This window comes from Camelus bactrianus, chromosome 11, assembly GCF_048773025.1.
Source record: "Camelus bactrianus isolate YW-2024 breed Bactrian camel chromosome 11, ASM4877302v1, whole genome shotgun sequence".
Lineage (NCBI taxonomy): Eukaryota > Metazoa > Chordata > Mammalia > Artiodactyla > Camelidae > Camelus > Camelus bactrianus.
In genome coordinates, this window is record NC_133549.1 from 41238976 (window position 1) to 41259354 (window position 20379).

At 36.4% G+C, this 20379-nt stretch overlaps 1 protein-coding gene across 2 annotated transcripts in view; it reads right to left on the minus strand.

The window, feature by feature from the left end:
• Nucleotides 1–4407: 4407 nt before the first annotated feature.
• SLF2 (SMC5-SMC6 complex localization factor 2) overlaps nt 4408–20379 on the minus strand; it is a 39974-nt gene continuing 24002 nt past the window's right edge. For both annotated transcript variants that reach the window (XM_045507372.2, XM_010971034.3), the window contains exons 12-20: nt 19258–19360; nt 18157–18333; nt 16721–16818; nt 16076–16163; nt 14544–14675; nt 14016–14093; nt 12180–12266; nt 9902–9970; nt 4408–7747 (exon numbers count right to left, since the gene is read on the minus strand). In XM_045507372.2, coding sequence (XP_045363328.2) covers nt 7712–7747; nt 9902–9970; nt 12180–12266; nt 14016–14093; nt 14544–14675; nt 16076–16163; nt 16721–16818; nt 18157–18333; nt 19258–19360 — 868 coding nt within the window. In that variant the 3' untranslated portion in view covers nt 4408–7711. The remainder of the gene's footprint in view (nt 7748–9901; nt 9971–12179; nt 12267–14015; nt 14094–14543; nt 14676–16075; nt 16164–16720; nt 16819–18156; nt 18334–19257; nt 19361–20379) is intronic.

The window sequence follows — 20379 nt, forward strand, 5'->3', positions numbered from 1 at the left end:
GCCGGAGAGAGAGGACAGGGTGTGGGGCGGGGGAAGGATGCTCTCTGCTTTCGCGCCCCCACCCTACACAGTAGGTTAAGGCTCACACAGCCCTGAAGCGTTTGGCGTGCCCCGCCCCCAAGGGCCATGGCCAGGGTATCGCCCCCTAGTGGTGGCCTCACCACCCTGTGCGCCCTTGAAGGGCTTATCTCACTTTCCCTTCTCTCAACCCTAGGACCCCCTTGGATCTGCCTACTCTTGGGGATGTGCATACCTGTCCTCTGGGGGCTTAACTCTCCAAGGGCCCTTTGGCCCGTCCTCTAACCTGGACCTCACTTCTTGCACTCCTGCCACCTCTTTCTGCCCTCTGCCTAGGGTAGAGGGCCAGAGTAGATGGACACCAAGCATTGAGGCAGCACTCAACACAGAACTGCGTCTTGATTCCTAGCTCAAGGGTTCCCAGCCACCTGGTCATTCAGCTTGAGGTCTGAAGGGTTGAAGGGGGTCAGGCTTGGAAGGATGGAGTAACAACTTGACGAGAAGTGCACGCAGAAGATGCTGTTTTTCTGGATAAATAAGCCACAACTATTTATAGCTGTCCACTCAACAAATCTCAGACATAACTGGGGTTCACCTCTTCAGGGACTGGGTCACTCAGACATCTGCCTCCCTTCCAGCTCACCTTGAAAATGATTCTTACTCTGATCTTCCAGTGGCTCCTCCTAGGCAAATATCCTGTCCTTCCTAGACTTAATCACCTTACCCAGCAGCAATCTAGGAAGCCTCCTCAGAATGAACTCAACACCTTTAACTCAACTAGGGTAGTCCTCCCATGTGATTTGACCCTGCAATTTCCCCTCAACTCAGGTCATAATTTCCACTGCGTGTTAAATCCTCCTCTAGGGTTTGAATCAAACCCAATCTCCAGCAGTGACCTGGCCTCATCCTCCCTGTCTCATCCATGACAGTATTGATATGGGCCCAAGAAAATGATGAGGGCCAGAGGGTCATAGGTAACTGAGTCTCACATGTGCCGAGTAGTCTGAGCTCTGGAGGAGCAGGGAGTGAGGGAACAGGCAGATGAGCACTGGCTCGAGAGAGGGTGAACATGATTAAAGTAGCTATTAGTATTTAACTGAAGAGACCCGGGGAACCACATGTCACCCTCTTTTCAGAATTCCTCAAAGCTCAATTTGGCACTTCATCATATACAATCCCGTAGTTTGGGCTGCTGTGTGTGACTGCAGATCGCTAGACAGCAGGGCCCACGTCACACTTCCACCGCCCCCAGCACTCTGTAGACAGGATGTGTGTGTATGGAGGGGGAGGTAGCTGGGGAGAAATGCTATTAAAGTGTAGACACACTTTTACCAAGAGTGCCCAGCTTCATATTTTTCATTGGACCCTCATTCCATCCTGAGGGAGTAATAGCCCTATTTTATAGGTGGGAAAAGAGGCTCTAAAAGGTTAAGTGACTCTCTTGAAATTTATTCTTGTGTTTACACAAAAGATAATCAGGACTGGAAAAGCCCAAGAAGAGGGAAGCAAGGTAAGCCTGAAGGGGAATTGTCAGAGCAAAGGCAGAAATGTGCAAGTTTGTGCACAGAGGGTGTTGGGGGAGTAGGTAGAAGGGAAATTCCGGGCATGAAAGAGGAAAGTGAGTTTGATTTGATGAGATGAGGAGGTTCTTAGTAGGAAATAGAAGGGAAAAGTCAGCAAGTAGTTTGGAAAAGACCACAGAGGAAAATCCTGAAAGAGGTGATAGACTGAGTAAGAAAGTCTAAGCTGGAAAGATGGAGAGACATGGCTATGAAAAATAAATCTGCATTCCTTGTGGGAAAGTGGGTTGGGGGTGACCATGGAGGGACAGCAGGAAGACTGCTAGCCGCACAGTTTTAGAAAGGAGAGAAATTGAACTGCAGGGAGGCGCCTAGTGGGCTAAGGGACACAGCTCCTCATGTTCTCACAGAACTCAGTGTAAACTTTAGATACCTTGGGAGGTGGCAAGCAGGCCAAAGTGACTTGGTGGTTGGTTCAGCACCCCACTCACCTACACTCTAGGAGGCAAGCCTTTTTCCTCTAAGGTGATCTGATGGCAGACTCAGAAACTCACACATTTTCAAATGAACAGTATGTGTAAATACAACGCTGAGCTCCAGCATGGTACTTGCTAAACTGTAGTTGGGCAGTTACTCCACTACCTCTGATAATATATTTAGCCCACAATCCATTTCTACCATCCCCCACTTCAATCTCTGAAGTTAATGAAATGATCAGATGTGACGGCAATTAATGGAACTTTCTATAGGAAACCCCTTTGATTGACAATACTCCTCTCTGCAGATCAAGTATGAATAAGGGGAATAGTGACAGTGGAAGAGACTCAAAGTCAAACCAAGAAATTAATCCTAACTTAGCCATGAATTTATATCCTGGGACATAGGGCAGTCATTCTTCATGCAGGTTGTTACTTATCCTTCAAGTCACTACCCTGGCTGTTTTATAGGGTGGCTGAGAGGATCCCATTTGAAAACCTTCTGGTGTACTTCACAAACACAGAACACAAATATGAGTTTTGTTTTTGCTAGGCTATTCTCCCCAACTCTGCTGTAAGAAAGTGGCAGAGGGCAGAGCTGGTTGTCCTCAGCTACCTACATACATTTGGCTCCAGGCTTTGCAAAGAGGATTTACTCACTGTAGCAGGGATCCTAGGTGAAGGGGGTAGGTATGAAATCCTGAAACTTGAGCAGAGGTTCCCTGAGGCAAGAGAACTCTGGCCTAGTCAAGTTGACCTGCTTCCTGTTTGCTGAGGCCCGCAGCATTTCTGTTCCTGCTTTGCCATCTCACCTCGTCTGCCCAGCACTCTCCCTTTGGGTGACGTGATCTTTATTTTGGCCACATATATAGCTGAGGTGCTCCTTCAGTAGGGACTGTCACAAGTGCAGCAATGCTGTAGTCTCACTGTTTCACTATGCCTCAAAAGCCTGTTTTGCCTGTTAAGTTTTCCTCCCAGTCAGTCGTCTTGGAGTCAGACCCAAAGCTGGGCCTTCTGGTTTGCCCTCTCTTGACTCCAGCCTGGGGAATGGTTAGCAAGGAGAAGGGAGTGTCAGAACATGCCTGCAAATGATGGAAAATCACCACCCACCACCCCTTTCTCAGCTTTAGCATGCTGGATTTTTTAAAAAGTTACAATTTTTTTTTTTCCAGCAGAGATGGAGCTGGACTGAGAAGCCACTGGAGCTTCCTGTATCAGAATGCATAGACACAATTTTTTTTTTAAAGACACTACAATTTTAAGAAATATGGTTTGCTCGGATGTCAGTGAACCCCAAAATGCCAAGATCAATTTTAACTGTCATCTGAGAAGAGCTAAATAAGTTAGCATTTATTGCATTCTTGCTATATGTCAAGCACTTTGCTAAGCACTTTTCATGCATTAGCTCACTAACCCTGAGGTAGACACCATTAGTATTCCTTTTAAGAAATGAAGAAGCTAAGGCTCAGAGAAGTCAACTTGCCAAAGATCAAACAGTGAACCTGGGATCTGAGATCAGGACTAAGGGTAAGGTCAAGGTCCTTAACTTGTACAAGGCTGCACCGCACACCTCCCAGTAAGTACTTAAGGCATTGTCTCTGCTTTTGCCTAGGCTATCACTCCCCATCCCTCCACCCCACAGTTGGAGAAAAGTGCTCACAGGAGGTCAGCCTCTTTCTAATCAGCCTGTCAGAAGGGAGAAGGAAATACTGGCATGGTTCTAGAATCCGAGGCCTCTGGCAACCATGCCTAGTCCATCTATGAGTTCATAAGAACAGTTTCTCCTGTGAGGAGGTATCAACCTATGTCTCCCCTCAAGGGTCATATCAAGAGCTGTATCTGCCAGGCAGGTTGGAGGTAGTTCTAAGCTCTGCCTCTGCACTGTATGGCTTCCCCTTTCTTTGCCCTGATTTGTAGAACAAGGAAGCCAGGCCAAGGGTATTCTTTTCCAGTTTCTTTTGCCTTATAACAGAAACTCTTTTCACCTGGATTTCAGAAGGTAAGATTCATGAGCTGTGTGTGTGGTTCACTACTGAATCCTAAAAAGGGTGTTTGCCATGTAGTAGGTACTCAATAGTTATTGAATGGACACACTGAATAAGGTAATGTGAGAATGAGATTACTGAATTCCTAACTGCAAAGTATACAGCAAATTATTAATTGGGTTATATAAAAGTCAGCTGTGGACCAGTATGGCTTAATGTATTCCAAAAACAGGAGACATCAAGCAAAAAAACTGACCGGAGAAATCAAGCTAAAAAACTGACTGGAGAATCCAACTCAAGAAGAAGAAAGGAAGAAATCAGTGTAAAAACTAGGGGATGGGGCAAGGGAAGAAACAGGACGTTCCAGATACTCAATCACCCCCACTCCCAAATATTACCAAACACATGTTCAAACTGAGAAAAAGCCATTTTAATAACAGACACATACATTCATAGGACTTTAAACAAGATGTAGTATAAAATCTTAAAAAAAAAAAAAAAGGAAAGAAAAAAGAAATCTGCATTTACTTTACCTGTAAACTGCCTAAGAGCTGGTGGATTAACTGGCTGACAGGACCGCCCAGGGAAAACAAACACACAAATAATGAGGTGCACCAACACCGTTAACAAGTAAGAAATAACAACTGCAGATCATGCTCCACACGCCCAGCCACTGTACCCTAATCTTGCCTCCCTAGAGACAAACCAGGATAGTCCTTCCCTAATTCTCTAACTCAGTCACTTGTTAATGGGTCACCTCTTAAATTTCTTTTTTTTTTAATTTCAAAATTACTCTTGGTTTAAAGACTCCACACAGTCTTACTGGCCAGTCCCCAACAACTATATTTGTTTTGACAGAAATAAAAATGCAAATACTCCAACTGAGCCTGGATGACAACACACCATTTTCTATCTTTTACATCTGGGGGAGATTTTGTGAAGTCAAAAGCAAGCTATTACTTCTATTTCAAAACAAAAACAAAATGCCAACCTTCCAAAAGGTGACAAAGGCACCACTGCCATCAGGAGATATAGACAGAAAATGTAGTAATGCTGTTTACTGCTACATAGATGCATTTTGTGCATGGAGAGCCTCTTCACTTGACATGATACAACCAACAGAATTATATTTTAGGATAACAACGAAAGCAGTTTAGAAAAGGCAAACAGTTACACACAAAAGCATAAACACAAGTACCTTGATTTTCAGCTTGCAATAAGGGTAATAAGTTTGACATACATATCCAGAAAATTAGACAAGGTGATTTTTGGCACAGTTAATACTGCCAAACACACCACCACTCAGTGCAAGCTTTGTTTGCCAAGTCCCAAAAGTGGCCTGACATTCTCTGTGCAATGAACATACTCTCCCCCACTACTATCCCATTCACTGGGCAACAGCAGCATGAGGGAGACAAAGCATGGGGACTCAAGAGGGAGAAGGATAATACTTGATTTGGGAGAAAAACCATGGGCTGCTTGTGCTCAAGAGAATCACAAACATTTTTCATGAGAACCCCAATGCAAATACTGGCTGGAATATGACCTGGAGACTACAGACATCTACCAAAGTCATAAATACAAGGGTCCAAACTGATGTTTGGCCATTTATTTTAAAGGGACAGATGAAGTAATTTTTCTCTAATGGAGAAAGACAATTAAAAATAGACTTTTCTTATTGGAACTGCTAAATAAAAGTGTAACAAAGTGGTTTTAAATTTGATGGGCAGTTATCTGTTGAAATTGCAATACAAAAGGGTCACTTAAAAAAAAAAACCTGAATATCCCACTTGTCCCCCCATCAATGTACACGATTAGAAAATATTTACACACTATAATTACAAGCAATATAAGCAGTATTTTATACTTTGAGATTTTGTACACTTTACACAATGCAAAATGAGAAAAATATGAACACTTATAAAATTACACACAAATAATGTATCTACAAAGTATTAAATTACAGAGAGTGAAAGCCCCCCATTGTTGGGCAGATAGATGCCAGAGTTTCAAGCTTCTGTCAAATATAACTCTTTGTATCTATCTCATTAACCGTAAGTGGCATTTTCTAACAATACCCTTGAGAGGTAGTATCAAGATAATAATATTCTTACCAGTAAACTCAACACAGAATATAACTTTTGTTGGTCTGACTCTTGAAGCCTCATTCAGCTCGGGTTCTTGGGAACTGGATTAACTTAGTCTTCCCTATAAAATCTCTAACTGCTCAATGCTTGACATGGGCTCAAAAGTTACTGATACTATTTAAAATGATAAGTTTAAGATAAAATGCTTTTTTACTCCTAAGCCTCTATTTAGAGGTAGAAAGCTATTTTTCAAAATTTGTTTTCTTCCCTCTCAAATCATAAACATCAAGTCCAATTCCCTCCCCCTCCATTATCCTTCTCCCCACAACTAGAGGCAGTAGAGCGCTCAGGAGAGCAGTGTCACCTAAGTCAATATTGAAAGAAAGAAAGAAAAACAAAGCTGGCATTATCTTTCAAGAAACAAACCCTCCTAAAAGAGACGCTCAGTCAACAAAAGAATTTTTCAGTTAGCTAGTAAGAGGCTATTACTACCAAAGGTTTCAAAAGGCCCCTGGGCTAAGACCAGCATGTGCACTTCTAACTCTCCACCATTTAAACCAAAGGATGGCTTTCCAGTGTTTAAGAATTTAGAGCAGCTGTGGTTTTCAAGTGCAACAACTTTAAAATACAAGCACACACGCGCGCGTGCGCACACACACACACACACACACACACACACGCGTGCGTAGTGTACCAAAGAATAAACACCATTCAGGTCTCTGCCAAGGTTATATACTCATGAAAGTAAGGTTTTTGGGAACTTGTTCAGATCTTTAAGTTTTTACAATATAGATTTCTGTAATATGGCTACCAAGGGGCAGAATTCTGAGATTTAGCCAAGATTCTAAAATTTAACCAGTATTAAAAAAAAATATATATGCACTTAAAAGAAATCCAAAACAAACTGCAAATGTATGTTTTGGAATAAAAACAGAACCACTGTTTTTTAGCTTAAACTCTTCCCCTTAAAGGGATCTGACAATATACCAAACTTCTGTTTCTCAAATGTTTGTTTAAATGTATTTTAAAAACCTAACAGATTTATAATCTTGAATAGTGAAGAAAACTGCATGGATTGAAACCTCCCAGTGGTTTACAGAAGTTACAGAAGAGATCTATCTTTTATGTCAGTAAACTCAGTTCTAAGCTTTCCCTTTGACTCCTAAAATAACCAAGAGGGAAAATTAAACCAAACTGCAACTTGATCTTTGTTTCCATGTCCAACTCCTCAAAGTTGGTCCAAACCCTTTCTTACATACTTCCTTTGATTATCCAAGTGCCGCAAAAACAAAAACAAAACAAAAGACAACTGGCTTACATTTAACAAGAGGAGTTAATAGGGGCAAGTCAGACATGCAACTGTTAGCTGCTTCTACCTCTCCCCTCTTGTTATAGGATTCTGCTCTTCTAAAAGGCCAGTTGCCTTAATTAAGCAGATCACACTTCATATCTGCTTCAGAAATGGCAATTTCTTCATTATCAGCTTCATACAAGATATTCAAGTAGCACATTTACTGCACATTTTCTTAGCATTCCACTGGATTCTGCAGTAATCTTTTCTACTTCTTTAGGAAAGGCTCTTATTGAATTTCTCTTGGTTCATAATTTTGCTGCTGCACCTCCTGTTAAGAATCTGGTACCCAGAAGTCATGAAGCTGCCCCTAGAAAAGGGGTGGGGGGAAAACAGGATAAAGGAACATGAGATTATTTATTAATCCTTATAAAACTACTAATCATCACACAATCGGCTTTGATAATGAAAGTAATAAAATCTTGATATTATATATTTCTCTGAAAATTTATGGTAATCAGATTTAAGTTTCACATATTATGGTCTAACAATTAAAAGAACTGTAAGTAAGTACAAGATATTTTCTTCACCAACACACACATATGGAAGGACATATTTAAGAAGATTAAGTAAAATGCTAAGCAGATTAATACAAAGTTTTGATATTAAATTCTTTTGTTTTAATGTTACATCAGCAAAGATGGCTGGCCTAAAAAAAGTCTATTGAGGTTAGAAACTAAAACAGCAAGAACAACGAAGTATTAAAATTTCGCAAAGACTTCTTTAAAAGGGCATGAATATCTTATGAATATCAATAGCAAAAGAGTCAAAATGTCGTAAAACAGTGAGATTGCTCTTCCTAACTAATCTTCAGTGTTCCTGTTACTCTGATATAAAATACAAGCAACTTCTTGGCCATATCTACAGAAAGTATGGTCCCTGGATGCCATTGATCAATGGCATCAATCTGAGAATCTGTTAGAAATGCATAATATCTCAGGTTCCACTCCAGACCCACTGAATCAAAAGCTGCATTTCAACAAGTTCCCAGTTGATGCTTATGTACATTAAAATTTGAGAAGCATTTTGCACAATCCCACATTAGCTAGTTTGTAAACAAGCAGGATGGCAAACTTAACAGCAAGTGTTTAAACAATGCCCCTCTTAAGCAAAGTCTCCTTAGATATAGCACCAAAAGTGTAAGTGACAAAAGGAAAAAAAAAAGATAAAACTGGACTTTACCATAATAAAAAGCTCCTGTTCTACGAATAATACCATCAAAACAATGAAAAGACAACATACAGAGTGGGGAAAAAATATATGTAAATTATATACCTAATGAGGGACTTGTATTTAGAACATATGAAGAATTCTTACAATTCATAATAAAAAGGTAAGAAACCCAATTAAAAAATGGGCAAAGGATCTGAATAGACATTTCTTCAAAGAAGCTATAGGAATGGCCAATAAGCACATAAAAAGATGCTCAACATCATTTAGTCATCAGGGAAATGCAAATTAAAACCACAATGACGTTCCACTTTGACACCCTACTATGGCTAGAGTGAAAAAGACAGATAATAACAAGTGTTGGCAAGAAATGTGGAAAAATTAGAAATATCATACATTCTGGTGGAAATGTAAAACATTGCAGCTACTTTGGAAAACAGTCTGGCAGTTCCTCAAAACATTTAACACAGAGTTATCACAGGACCAAACAATCCCTCTTCCAGGTATATGCCCAAGATGTTCTCATTTGAAAACATGTTCACATCAAAACCTGTACACAATGTTCATGGAAGCATATTATAACAGCCAGGAAGTGGAAAGAACTCAAATGTCCATTTAATAAGTGGACACACAAAATGTGATATATCCATACTATAGATTATTGTTAGGCAACAGAATGGACATATAATGCTACAACATGAATTTACTTAACATATTACACAAAAAAAGCCAGTCATGAAAGACCACATGGTAAATCATTCCGTTTATATAAAATGTGAAGAATAGGCAAATCTATACAGGCAGAAAATAATCAGTGCTTGCCTAGGATTGCCTCAGGCTTGTGGGGAGTGGGGATGGGTGTGCAGGTGGTTGGGAAATGAGGGGTGATTGCTAATAGGTATGGGATTTCTTTTTGGAATGACAAAAATATTCTAATGTTAGACTGTGGTGATGGTGTACAACACTGTGCATATGCTAAAAACCACTGTACACTTTAACTGGATGAAATGTATGATATGTGAACTTTATCTCAATATTAAGAAACCTGCTCCATATGAAATAACCTCCATTTGATGCAATGTAACATTTTAAAATGAGGGCAACCACTTCTGGAAATAAATTAATGAATATAAAGCAAACAAAAATTTAAAAATATACACAAAGTACACTGAGTTTTTAGTTTATCTTAAGATACCTAGAAGCAAGTGCTCTGTCATACTTTTTTGAACAATATGAAGAAATATCATTTAGTAAAACCATTAAGAATAAATAAAGTCATTTAATAAAATAACACCTGAGTAGGCCGACAGTTCTGGATTATTTCCTGCCATTTTCCATGTATCCTGGCAACCAAGTCTTTTACCTTAAAAATATCAAGAAAGGGAAAAGGGATCAGATCAAAACATCCTCACCTAAATCAATTTAATGTTTGATATAAAAGACCTGACAGCTGTGACAGACCCACACCCAACAACTCAATTTAATTTTTTGTCAAGAAAGAGAAAATAAACTACTCATCTTCTGGGTGAGTAATCAAGTCATAGTGATTACTAAGAACTTCCTTCATCATAATATCCAAAATACTGAATGCTTAGGACTCCATTTTCCCATTAGTTTCTAAAGATATTCCAGAAAAACATATTTTCTGCTTTCAAGATACATATTTTCAACTTGCTAACTTTTGAACACCCAGATAGAGAAACTGAAGAGTGGGCTTTATCACAGGACACAAGACTCTGGCTGTTCTCTGCCTCCCAAGTTTCATTTGAAAAACTCAAGGCCACAAAAAATGGTTGTCATTTGTTCCTTTCCACATTATCAGGAGGTCCAAAATTCACTGTTAAGCCTCTCTAGATTTATTCAAAGTACAGTTCACTTTTGAACAACGTGGGAGCTAGGGTTGCCAACCCCCTGCACAGTAGAAAAATCCTCATACTGCTCTCTCTGCCTCAAAAACAAAGGAACTGATAAATGACTAACCCAAGGGCAGGAAGTTGAAACAGTCTGGACAGAATTAGAACTCAAACCTGTGTTGTTCAAAGATGGACCGCACTATGACTCCTCTTTAAATACTCAGTCTATTCCTACATTCGGAGGTTTTGCAAGTCTGTGTGTGAAACTCAAACTTTCCTACCACACTAGAGATTCTCAATTAGTTCTTGAACATAATTGCTTGACAAAATAATTTAAACAAGTCATGAATTTTACAGTTGCTTTAAATTTATAAAGTAAGTTCCAAGGTCTGCTTTTTTTCCCACGTAAGAGTTCAGTTTTTCCAAAACAATCACCACCTTTTCTACTAGAGGCTTGTGGAGAGGGATGTAATTCATTTATTTCAGCAGGACCATCTCCTGAAGCAATTTCCATAGACCTCTGTGTCATTCTCCGCTCTAAGTAAGAGGAACCTTTGCACCAATCTACGCCCAGCTCTTGGCTTTAAGAAACAAAAACCTTGGGTGGTCTCCTTTTTAGCATGTCTGTCAGCAGTAGCTACTACCACCAAGGTCTATGGGCCAGTAACTCTAGCCAATGTTCAAAAGAATGTGCTTCTGAAACTATGCTTTACACTCTAAGGCAAAGAGCCATCCTCTACATGTATTTGAAAATGTGCAATCTGATACAACTTCATTAGTTGCTCATTTTTGTAATTAACTTAAATCTATTAAAAATAAATACTGATACTAAATCTGAATGGGCACTGTTGAAATGGCTACTCTTTACAGCTAATTAATGTAAAATATAAAGTTACAATGCTGAAACTTCACATTCAATGACTATTCAGACACCAATGGCAAGAAAGAACCAGCTTTACATTGCAAAAGCAAAAAGATGATTTGGAATAAAAAAAATCCTCAGAAGAAAAAAATTTTTTTAAAGTGTTTAAGTTTATTGTTTCAGGAAAACATGTCAAAAAATTTTTTTAATACTGAAGTTTCTTTCCTAACTCCATACTCATATATTCAGCTTTTCTATCTAGCTTGTCTTTGAATATACTAAACCTTTAAGAAAAAAGCTTATTAGCAAGCTTACTGCTGAATTATTTCCATCCTAGAGCTCAGACTAGGTGATGAAGGACTGAGATTTGAAGAGTCCTTCCTTTAACACATTCTCTAATGGAATATTCAAAGAGTAACAGTTAACCTATTTCTTCTCTATGAATAAAACAAATTTCAACCATCACAAAATTTTATAACCACTGTTTTAAAACTTATATATTTAAACAATGTTTTAATCCTTAAAGCTAGCTCAAGCATAAAAGTCTTAATATGTACAATGGGAAAAAAGACTGAGAAGTTTCATAAATACTAGAAGAATTTTTCTCTTTAGGTGTCAGGAGTTTTAGAACAGAAAGTATAGTAAAGTGAAAAATATATTTGCCTTGAGATTTTTTCCCCTTACACTTTCAATCTAGCCAGAAGTACTTAGTAGAAGCTGATTACTGTTGTTAAAGGAGAAAGTCATATTTCTAATCTTTTATGTTCTTTTTCAGAGGCTTATATGCTTCTCTTACTCAAATATTAATGAAACCAAGGTTAAAAAAAAAAAACAAACCCAGTAAGAAAAATACATACCTTAGTTCTATAAAATAGTCTTGCATCTTCCCTAATATCACACTTAACATGCTTTTCCAAAGCCCCACAGAGGTGTACAAAGTGTTTCTGTATAAAAAAAAATGCAAGGGGTGAAAAAAACTCTGGAGCATTACAAATTAACAAAGAGATTATGTATCAAGAACAATTAACAATCATTTAAATATCTACCTTAGTAATTTCTGATGTTAACTATCCAACATAATAGCAGTCATAGCGATAAAAAGTAGTAACTGCCAGAACAATAAGACTATGGATGGTTTACTGCTAGTTAATGCAAAAAAAATACACACAAAAAATAAAGGTTGTTTTGCTATGTATTAAGGCACATTAATGAAAATCAACCCTAGAGTTTAGATCGTGATGTAGTGCTCAGAAATTTAGAGTCCTTTCATTAACACATTCTCTAATGAAATAGTCAAAGTCAAGTAACAGCTAACCAATTTTCTTCTCTAAGAACAAAACAAGCTTTAATAGTAGTTCCTTGAAAAATTAAGTGCCTTAAGTTTTAGAAGTGCACAGTCTAAAACAGTCACTCTCATATGTATATTAAGGTTGAATATACTAAGGTAAGAATGTAAATGGACACTTTTTGGGAGGGAAATATGGTAACAGCTATTTAAAAATAATAAAAATTTGAAAAATTTATAATCTTTGATCTAGCATTTCTACTTCTAGGAGATTTACCCTATAGAAATACTTGCATAGGTTCATGATAGCACTATGTATAACTGCAAAAAAAATGTAATGCTCATCAATAGAGGTCAATAAAGGTTTTGAGATACTATAGTTATTAGACAGAAGTGCTTAATTTAAAGTAGGAAAACAGACAAGCTGCAAGTAATATGAATAGCATGACTCCATTTTTGTTAAAATAATTATGTTAGTATATGTATAAATTATGGAGAAATTTACAGGATGGCAATGGGTTATAGTCTCTCACTTTCTACCTTACATGGTTTTTTTCCCCCAAGAATGCTCATTTTTAGTTTTATTTATTCATTTTTAATATATTTTTACTGAAGTATAGTCAGTTTACAATGTTGTGATATATGGTTTTATAATAATCAAATTTTAAAGCAATAATTGTTTTCTAATCAGAAAAAAAATTAAAAAGTATAAAGAGTAAAGTATAACAACATTATAGATATACTATTATCAGGTTCCAATCGGGAGAGTAAACATAGTTCTATGCACAAGAGGATTTATAAAAACACATGAACCAGTCTTTTGTTCTTTTGATAATGCCTGTGGAGATACAAAGTTTTAAACAGGGGTTGGATTACTTAAGGTGTGAAATATGAAAAATTAAATCAGAATTTTCCGCAGGAGTTACATGATAGTATAGGAAGAATAAAATCACTCAAAATGAAAATCTTAACATAGGGAGATTAATTCAGAAATGCGTATCTGAAGTAGCATGACTTACCATCAGTTTAACTTTGAAGGCAAACATTATTTCTAATGAAAAAAGTGGAGTGGGAGACAAGATGGGAAGAAACCAGCTAAGAGTTATTATCCCATTTGGTTTTGGTGATCTTGATATCTTATTAATGTCTTATACTGTTGCCAAGTAATGATGCTAAGTTCAACTCCAATAAGCAGAACTAACATTTGTAGACAAATAATTCTTGTCAATGATATAAGTGCAAGGTTATTATTACTTCTCTTTCCAGTGTATGCTGAGATTTCTGGAGCGAATCCAAAGTTAACTTGATTAAAGTTATTATATTAAGTTTTCTTCTGTACAAAGAATGTTAATTCATTCCAACAATAGTGACACTTATTAAAGACAAAAAAACACTGAACAGTACCTACCCGCTGTCCAGAAGAAAAAGAATGAGAACAACTAACTTCACCAACTAAATGAAGTAGAATGTAGGTCAAATAATAAGCCTGTTAGAGAAATGAATAAAATGAACACCCATGAATTAACCAGCACAGATGTCATCCCAGTTTGTACATTAGGAGAACTTCCCAGGAAAGATTAGGGATTTGCTAAAGTTAACTGAGCTGGTAAGTAAGGAAAAGTCAAGCATTTAACCCAGGCTTTCTGATTTCTAACTCAAGTGCATTCCTTTTACCACTTCATGAATGCACAAGAAAAGGGCTACAAAAAATATTCCCAGTATTAAATTACCAACAACCATCCTTTTATCTCAGTTCTCTAGTTAATTGAAGAATTTCATGACAGTAATAAATAAAAATATCATTCACTATATAATTTTGTTTGCTATAATATATCTAGTCTAAACCCAGAAATGCCTATGCTATCTGTCTATGGTTAGGAAGCTGTCATTGGTTATGTTCATAAGTACTCTTTTGAGATGATCTAGCCCTGGATACCTGCTTTTCAAGTTCCAAATGAAGATTATCATCGATAGTGCCATTTGGCTGTTCAGCCCTTTTCTTTGAGACCATTTTCTTCAATAAATCAGAAGGCTTCATTTGTACAAGATAGCGATGTAAGACTGATACCTATCAAAAGAAAGAGGAGACCTTGAACAATATTAAGCAATACAGTTGCTTTTTCTTAGGCTATTTTTTTTTTCAGTGTGTCCTCTGTTCATTTTGCCTTCTCTGATTTTGCCCCTTTAGCTTCTTATAGTTCAACGATATCTATTTCTTCTTTACTTAAAAGTCCTCAATTGCTTAAAAGGGATTTTAAATTAAAGATTTAGTACTTGTAATTGAGGATAAGAGCTTAAGGAGGAGACCAAATGGCATTACAATAGAGGTCAAAGGGAGTACTTTCTCTGAGATATTATTTGAAAGTCAGCAAAGTTGAATCTCCTTCCCTTGAGAAGTCACTGAATTCTGAAAAGAATTTTCTTTTGATAACAGTAGTTATTACTGAAAAGGCTGAGAGCTATTTGCTAATTACACTGGTGGCTCTGGTGTGTTCCCCCAAAAATCTAGAATCTAATCTACCTCAACTCTACTAATGTAGAAATCAGCTGTCTCTTTCAATCTCTGTCCCACAGAACCTTGCGCATACTTCCATTACTGTTCTTGCTACACTGTACCACAATGGTTGGTTAATTCTGTTTCAACTACTAGATTATGTTTTCAAGGGCTGAGTCCCTCTACCTTATTCATTTTTTTTTAACCCTAGGACTTAGCAGAGTATCTTGTACTGAGTTGCAATTCAAACAAGAGTACCGCATCTAGATCAGGTTCTATGTTGAGTTTTCAAATTCAACTATGAAAAGCCCCAATAGTGCTATTAATGTTTGTAAAAAGCTTATAAGACTTCTCAGAGTGGAGTTTCCATAGGACATGTTTATACACAGTCATAAATATGTGATATATTTACTACTGAACAAATACTGAAGGGAAACCACATTTAAGCTCTATAACTTAGACTATTTAATATTAAAATAGGTACAAGACGCAATTAATGTGTAATAGTTCTGCAATTTTCAATCTTGTGATAAAATCATTAATGTTGACAAGGTGAACTAATAAATAATGTCATATTTATGTAACACACTATGACTTTTCCAGTCCTTTTTATATATTCTTCTAATTGTCCACAACCACCCTATGAGGTAGAGGGTGTGATACCATCTCCATTTTACATATGAAGAAACTGGGTCTCATTCTAAAGGCTACACGAATAGTGGGGAGTGAAGTATAGCTCAGTAGTAGAGTGCATGCTTAGCATGCACGAGGTCCTGGGTTCAATCCCCAGTACCTCCATTGAAAAAAAAAAAAATAATAAATAAATAATAAAGTATGTTTAAAAAAAAAAAGATTACATGAATAGTACTATGCCTGAGAGTTAAGCATTAACCCCAGGCCTTCTGACATAGGATCCATCAATTTTCTCTACACTTTTCCCATTTATTAAAAGAAAACAAAAATGTTGTTTATACCTGCAGATTATTTGCATTAGGGATATCTTCATGTTTCTCATCCAAAAGCTTTGAAATAATCACTAGGCTGAGGCACTGCCTCAGTTGCCTGAAATTAGAATTTTAAAGTATTTAGAATGTATTTAATCAATACTGCTTAAGAAGCAAATGAATGAGTCAAAAGAAGTTCTTCTAATTGGAAACATAGCTAATGTTTCAAGAGAAGGCTATATAAGAACATATAAGTCTTACTAGAACAGTAAAATTTTCATGTAAAATATTGGTACACAAAGTTAGAGCTGTCTGAAGCTCAGACACATCATTAAAGGCCTTTATCTTTGACTCTGCTGATTTACTGTTAAAAAATCTATTTTGTTGCTGGAATTTTCTTTTTTTTACCAAAGTAAAAATATTCTAACTGAATTCATTTTCATAGTATATGTCATCTATATTGTTATCAGATAAGCTAAAATTAAAAATCAAGAGTATCACAAAGTGATCTGAGTTAATCAGAATCAGGCTATCAATGTCTTTTCCCATAGCTGAATATGAAATAAAAGACTGATCTAGCATTCAAGGAATGATGAAAGGAAATAAAGGACCTAAAAGTATTTCATTAATGTAAACATACATTTTTCTTAGTGTTTAGTTCTCACTTTTCAATACCTTCCACGTGATGTCCAGTTAGGGACCAGCTGTACCAACCACAGAAGGTTGTGGGGATGATTGGACAGTTCATTTATGGCCAGACAGAGTTCAGGCACCTGAAAACAAAGGATGATCAAGATTTTTCAAACAGGTCAGTGGAATCAAACATCTAACAGATCATCTATGTCCCTTCTTGACCTAACAGAAGCATTATTACAAAAAAAACCCACTCATTTTTAGAAATAGCATGCACTCCAGAACTTGCTAAAATGAACACAGTAAAGATTCAGTTTTATCTTAAACCCGAGAATAGACTGAATAGATGCAGTTATCAGAATTTCATTTGGCTTTAATGTTTTTTGCTACATTATATCTATATCTGTATTGAAACAGTTTTTCTTGAAGAATAAAGTAATCTAAATAAAAATCCCAGTTTCTAAAGGTACATGATGAGAGTTGCACAAGATAATACATGTTTCTGACCTGGGATTTCTTGAATTTAAGGGATCCTCAACCATTCCAGTATCTAAAGTCTAACAGAATTGCTTCAAAATAATTTCTGAGTAGGGAAAGAAAGTATAGGATGAGGGTAACAGATGAGACAAGACTGATTGTGTCTTGGTAACTGCTGAAGCTGGGTGGTAAGTACTTAGGGGTTCATTACACTCTTCTACTTTTGCAGCTTTGACATTTTCCACCAAAAAAGGTTGAAAAATATAATTTAAAAAAAAAGCCTAACAAAAATTATACATGTTTACCTTCAATGGCTGCAGAAGTTCAACTCAAATTCTTGTTGTATGTGTGACTCACTCTATCATTTCATTTAGGTCTCTGTTCAAAGGCCACTTCAGAAAGGACTTCCCTAATTGCCTCATGTGAAATAGCAGAGCATCCCTGCCTTGTCCTGCTTTATTTTAATTGGCAGCATTTCTTACAACTTGACACAATATTATAGACTACATTTACATTGTTTTAACCGAACCCTGTGACTAGAATAAAAGTGCTGGGAGGGGAAGGGCTGTTATCTTTTTCACAGCTGTATCTCTAGCACCTGGATCAATGCTTGGCTCACAGTAAATCCCCAATAAATGTAACACATTTTTTGTTGAATAAATAGCTGCAGTTTTAGAAAAAATTCAGTTATCATGAATTTAAATATAGTTTTAGCAAAGACAGTCCCTTCTTTGTTTTATTTTTCATCTGTTGAAGATCTTAACTGAGCTTAGAAACTATCAATCTGCATGTACTATGAAGTCAGATTGTGATGCTATACAAAAAAACAATACCAAAGTTTTTTTTTTGGGGGGGTGGGGGGAGGTAATTATGTTTATTTGTTTGTTATTTAAATGGAGGTACTGGGGATTGAACCCATGACCTCGTGCATGCTTAGCATGCAAGCTACCACTTGAGTTAGACCCTCCCCCCTAAAATACCAAAGTTTGAAGTAACATTACCTTTGTGTTCCAATCTCTGATGTTTTTCATCAGGTTTATCAGGAGGCTTTGAAAGTCCACTAGAGGAATCTGTTTCAGTTGTTTCTCCAAACTCATTTTAAACAACATTAAAATCAGTAACATTATTTCACGATCCTGGTAACCTTCTGGATGTATAGATGTACACAAGCCTAGAAACTTTGATGCACATCAGAGACAAAATAACTTAAGGAAACATATTTTGCTTTAAGAGTCTATATTATAAATTTTTTTTGACAAAAAAATGCAAGAGAACTATATAGAAATCGAAACATCATTATAGGAAAAAAGGCAAGAAACACTCATGTTAATAGTTGAACTGATAGGATAAGTATTTCCTTCTCCATTTTTCATTCTCAAGATTTTCTTAATAGTTCAAAATCATTGATTTGATTCAGCCACTAAAACTGTTTTAACACTTTTATTAACTCTTGGTCACTAAGTTACATTGTAAGTAATAATTCTTTTCTTCATGTATTCTAATTCTAAAAAATTACTGGTTTCAAAAAATAAGTTTCAAAAAGCTTCTTGGTAAGGTTATTCCTAGAATTATTTTAATTGTAAATTCTGATTTAAAGTTCTATTTTGACCCTAGTATTAAAACAAAAATAAAAACAGAAAAAACCTTTAATACAAAGATGATAGCTACGAAATTTCAGAGACAAGAAACCTCATGGTAAAACATTAGTGGTTTTGTTTTAAAACCATTAAGCAGAAGACTAAATGGTTTCAGACTCACAGACATAGAAAACAAACTTATGATTTATCAGAGGGGAAAGGAGGTGGGAAGGGATAAATTGGGAGATCGAGACTTGCAGATACTAACTACTATATATAAAATAGATAAACAAGTTTATACTGTATAGCACAGGGAACTATATTCAATATATTGTAGGAACTTATAATGAAAAAGAGTATGAAATGGAATATATGGATGTATATGTATGATTGAAACATTATACTGTATACCAGAAATTAACACATTGTAAACTGACTATATTTCAATAAAAAAATTAAATTAAATTAAAATAAAACCGAAATAGTTTTAGCCCATGCTAAAGACATATAAAAGAGTTCTCCTACCTTAACCACATTTAAAATGTTGGTTTCAGGAAGAGCTGAAAAAATCGGCTTACAAGATGAATCCTCACTTCCTTTCCCTCCCAATGTCATCTGTGTTTCAGAACTATGGAAAAGTGAACAAAGCAATGTGAAATTAAGCACAGAATATTTTGAGAAGCACTAAACAATAAAAAAGTAAGTTTTATTGAGGTATAATTCACATACAAAAAAAGGAATATACCCATTTTAAGTTTTGATGAATGTATATACTAATGTAACCACCATCCAAATCAAGGAAGAACATTTCTATTACTCCTAAAAGTCCCTTCATGTGAGATCTGAGTCAATCCACTATCTTTCACTCCAGGTATACCTGATTTCTATCTCTATGCATTCGTCTTCTCTTGAACAGCTACTTTTTATAAGGCACTCTCCTTGTTGCTCTTGGTATCAGAGAGCTATGTAGAAGGTGGCTCTGACTACAAGGAACTCATAATATTTAAAGGCCTCATGAGTGGCCTAAAGAAACTGTTACAGCAACATAAACAATTTAAAGTACCCCAATTTTGATTGAGGAAATCAGTGAAAGTTCATGGAAGAGACACATAAATTTGCCCTTCAAAAGACAGATAATATATTCTTGTTTAATTTTTTGAATAAATAACACTTTTATATGGTTAAACAAAAAGTGAGAAGATAGTAAGGCACATTGTGCTGTAAAGAATTGTCCTTCCAGTCTAGGCCTTCAGCCTCCCATTTCCCCTCCCCACAATCAATAATAGTTTTAGTCTTTCCTCCTACAGGCATTTTACATATATACAAATAAATATGAACATACCTCTTCCCCCTTGCTTTAATACAAATAGTAGCATACTATATACTCTGTTGTGCACTTCTCTTTTTTTGTTTAATATAGCTTGGAGATACTCCCATAATGAGATGTGAAGAACTTTCCTATTTTTTAAAATATCTGCTCAGGAGTCCTATGTCCCTTCCTAGCTACCACCTCAGGCAAGTTACTTAATCTTTCTGTGCCTCACTAACCTGTAAATGGGAATGAAAATACTATCTAATAGTTGTAGTGACTATTAAATGAAGTACTATATATTAAGCCCTTAGAACCATGTCTGGCACATAGTAAAT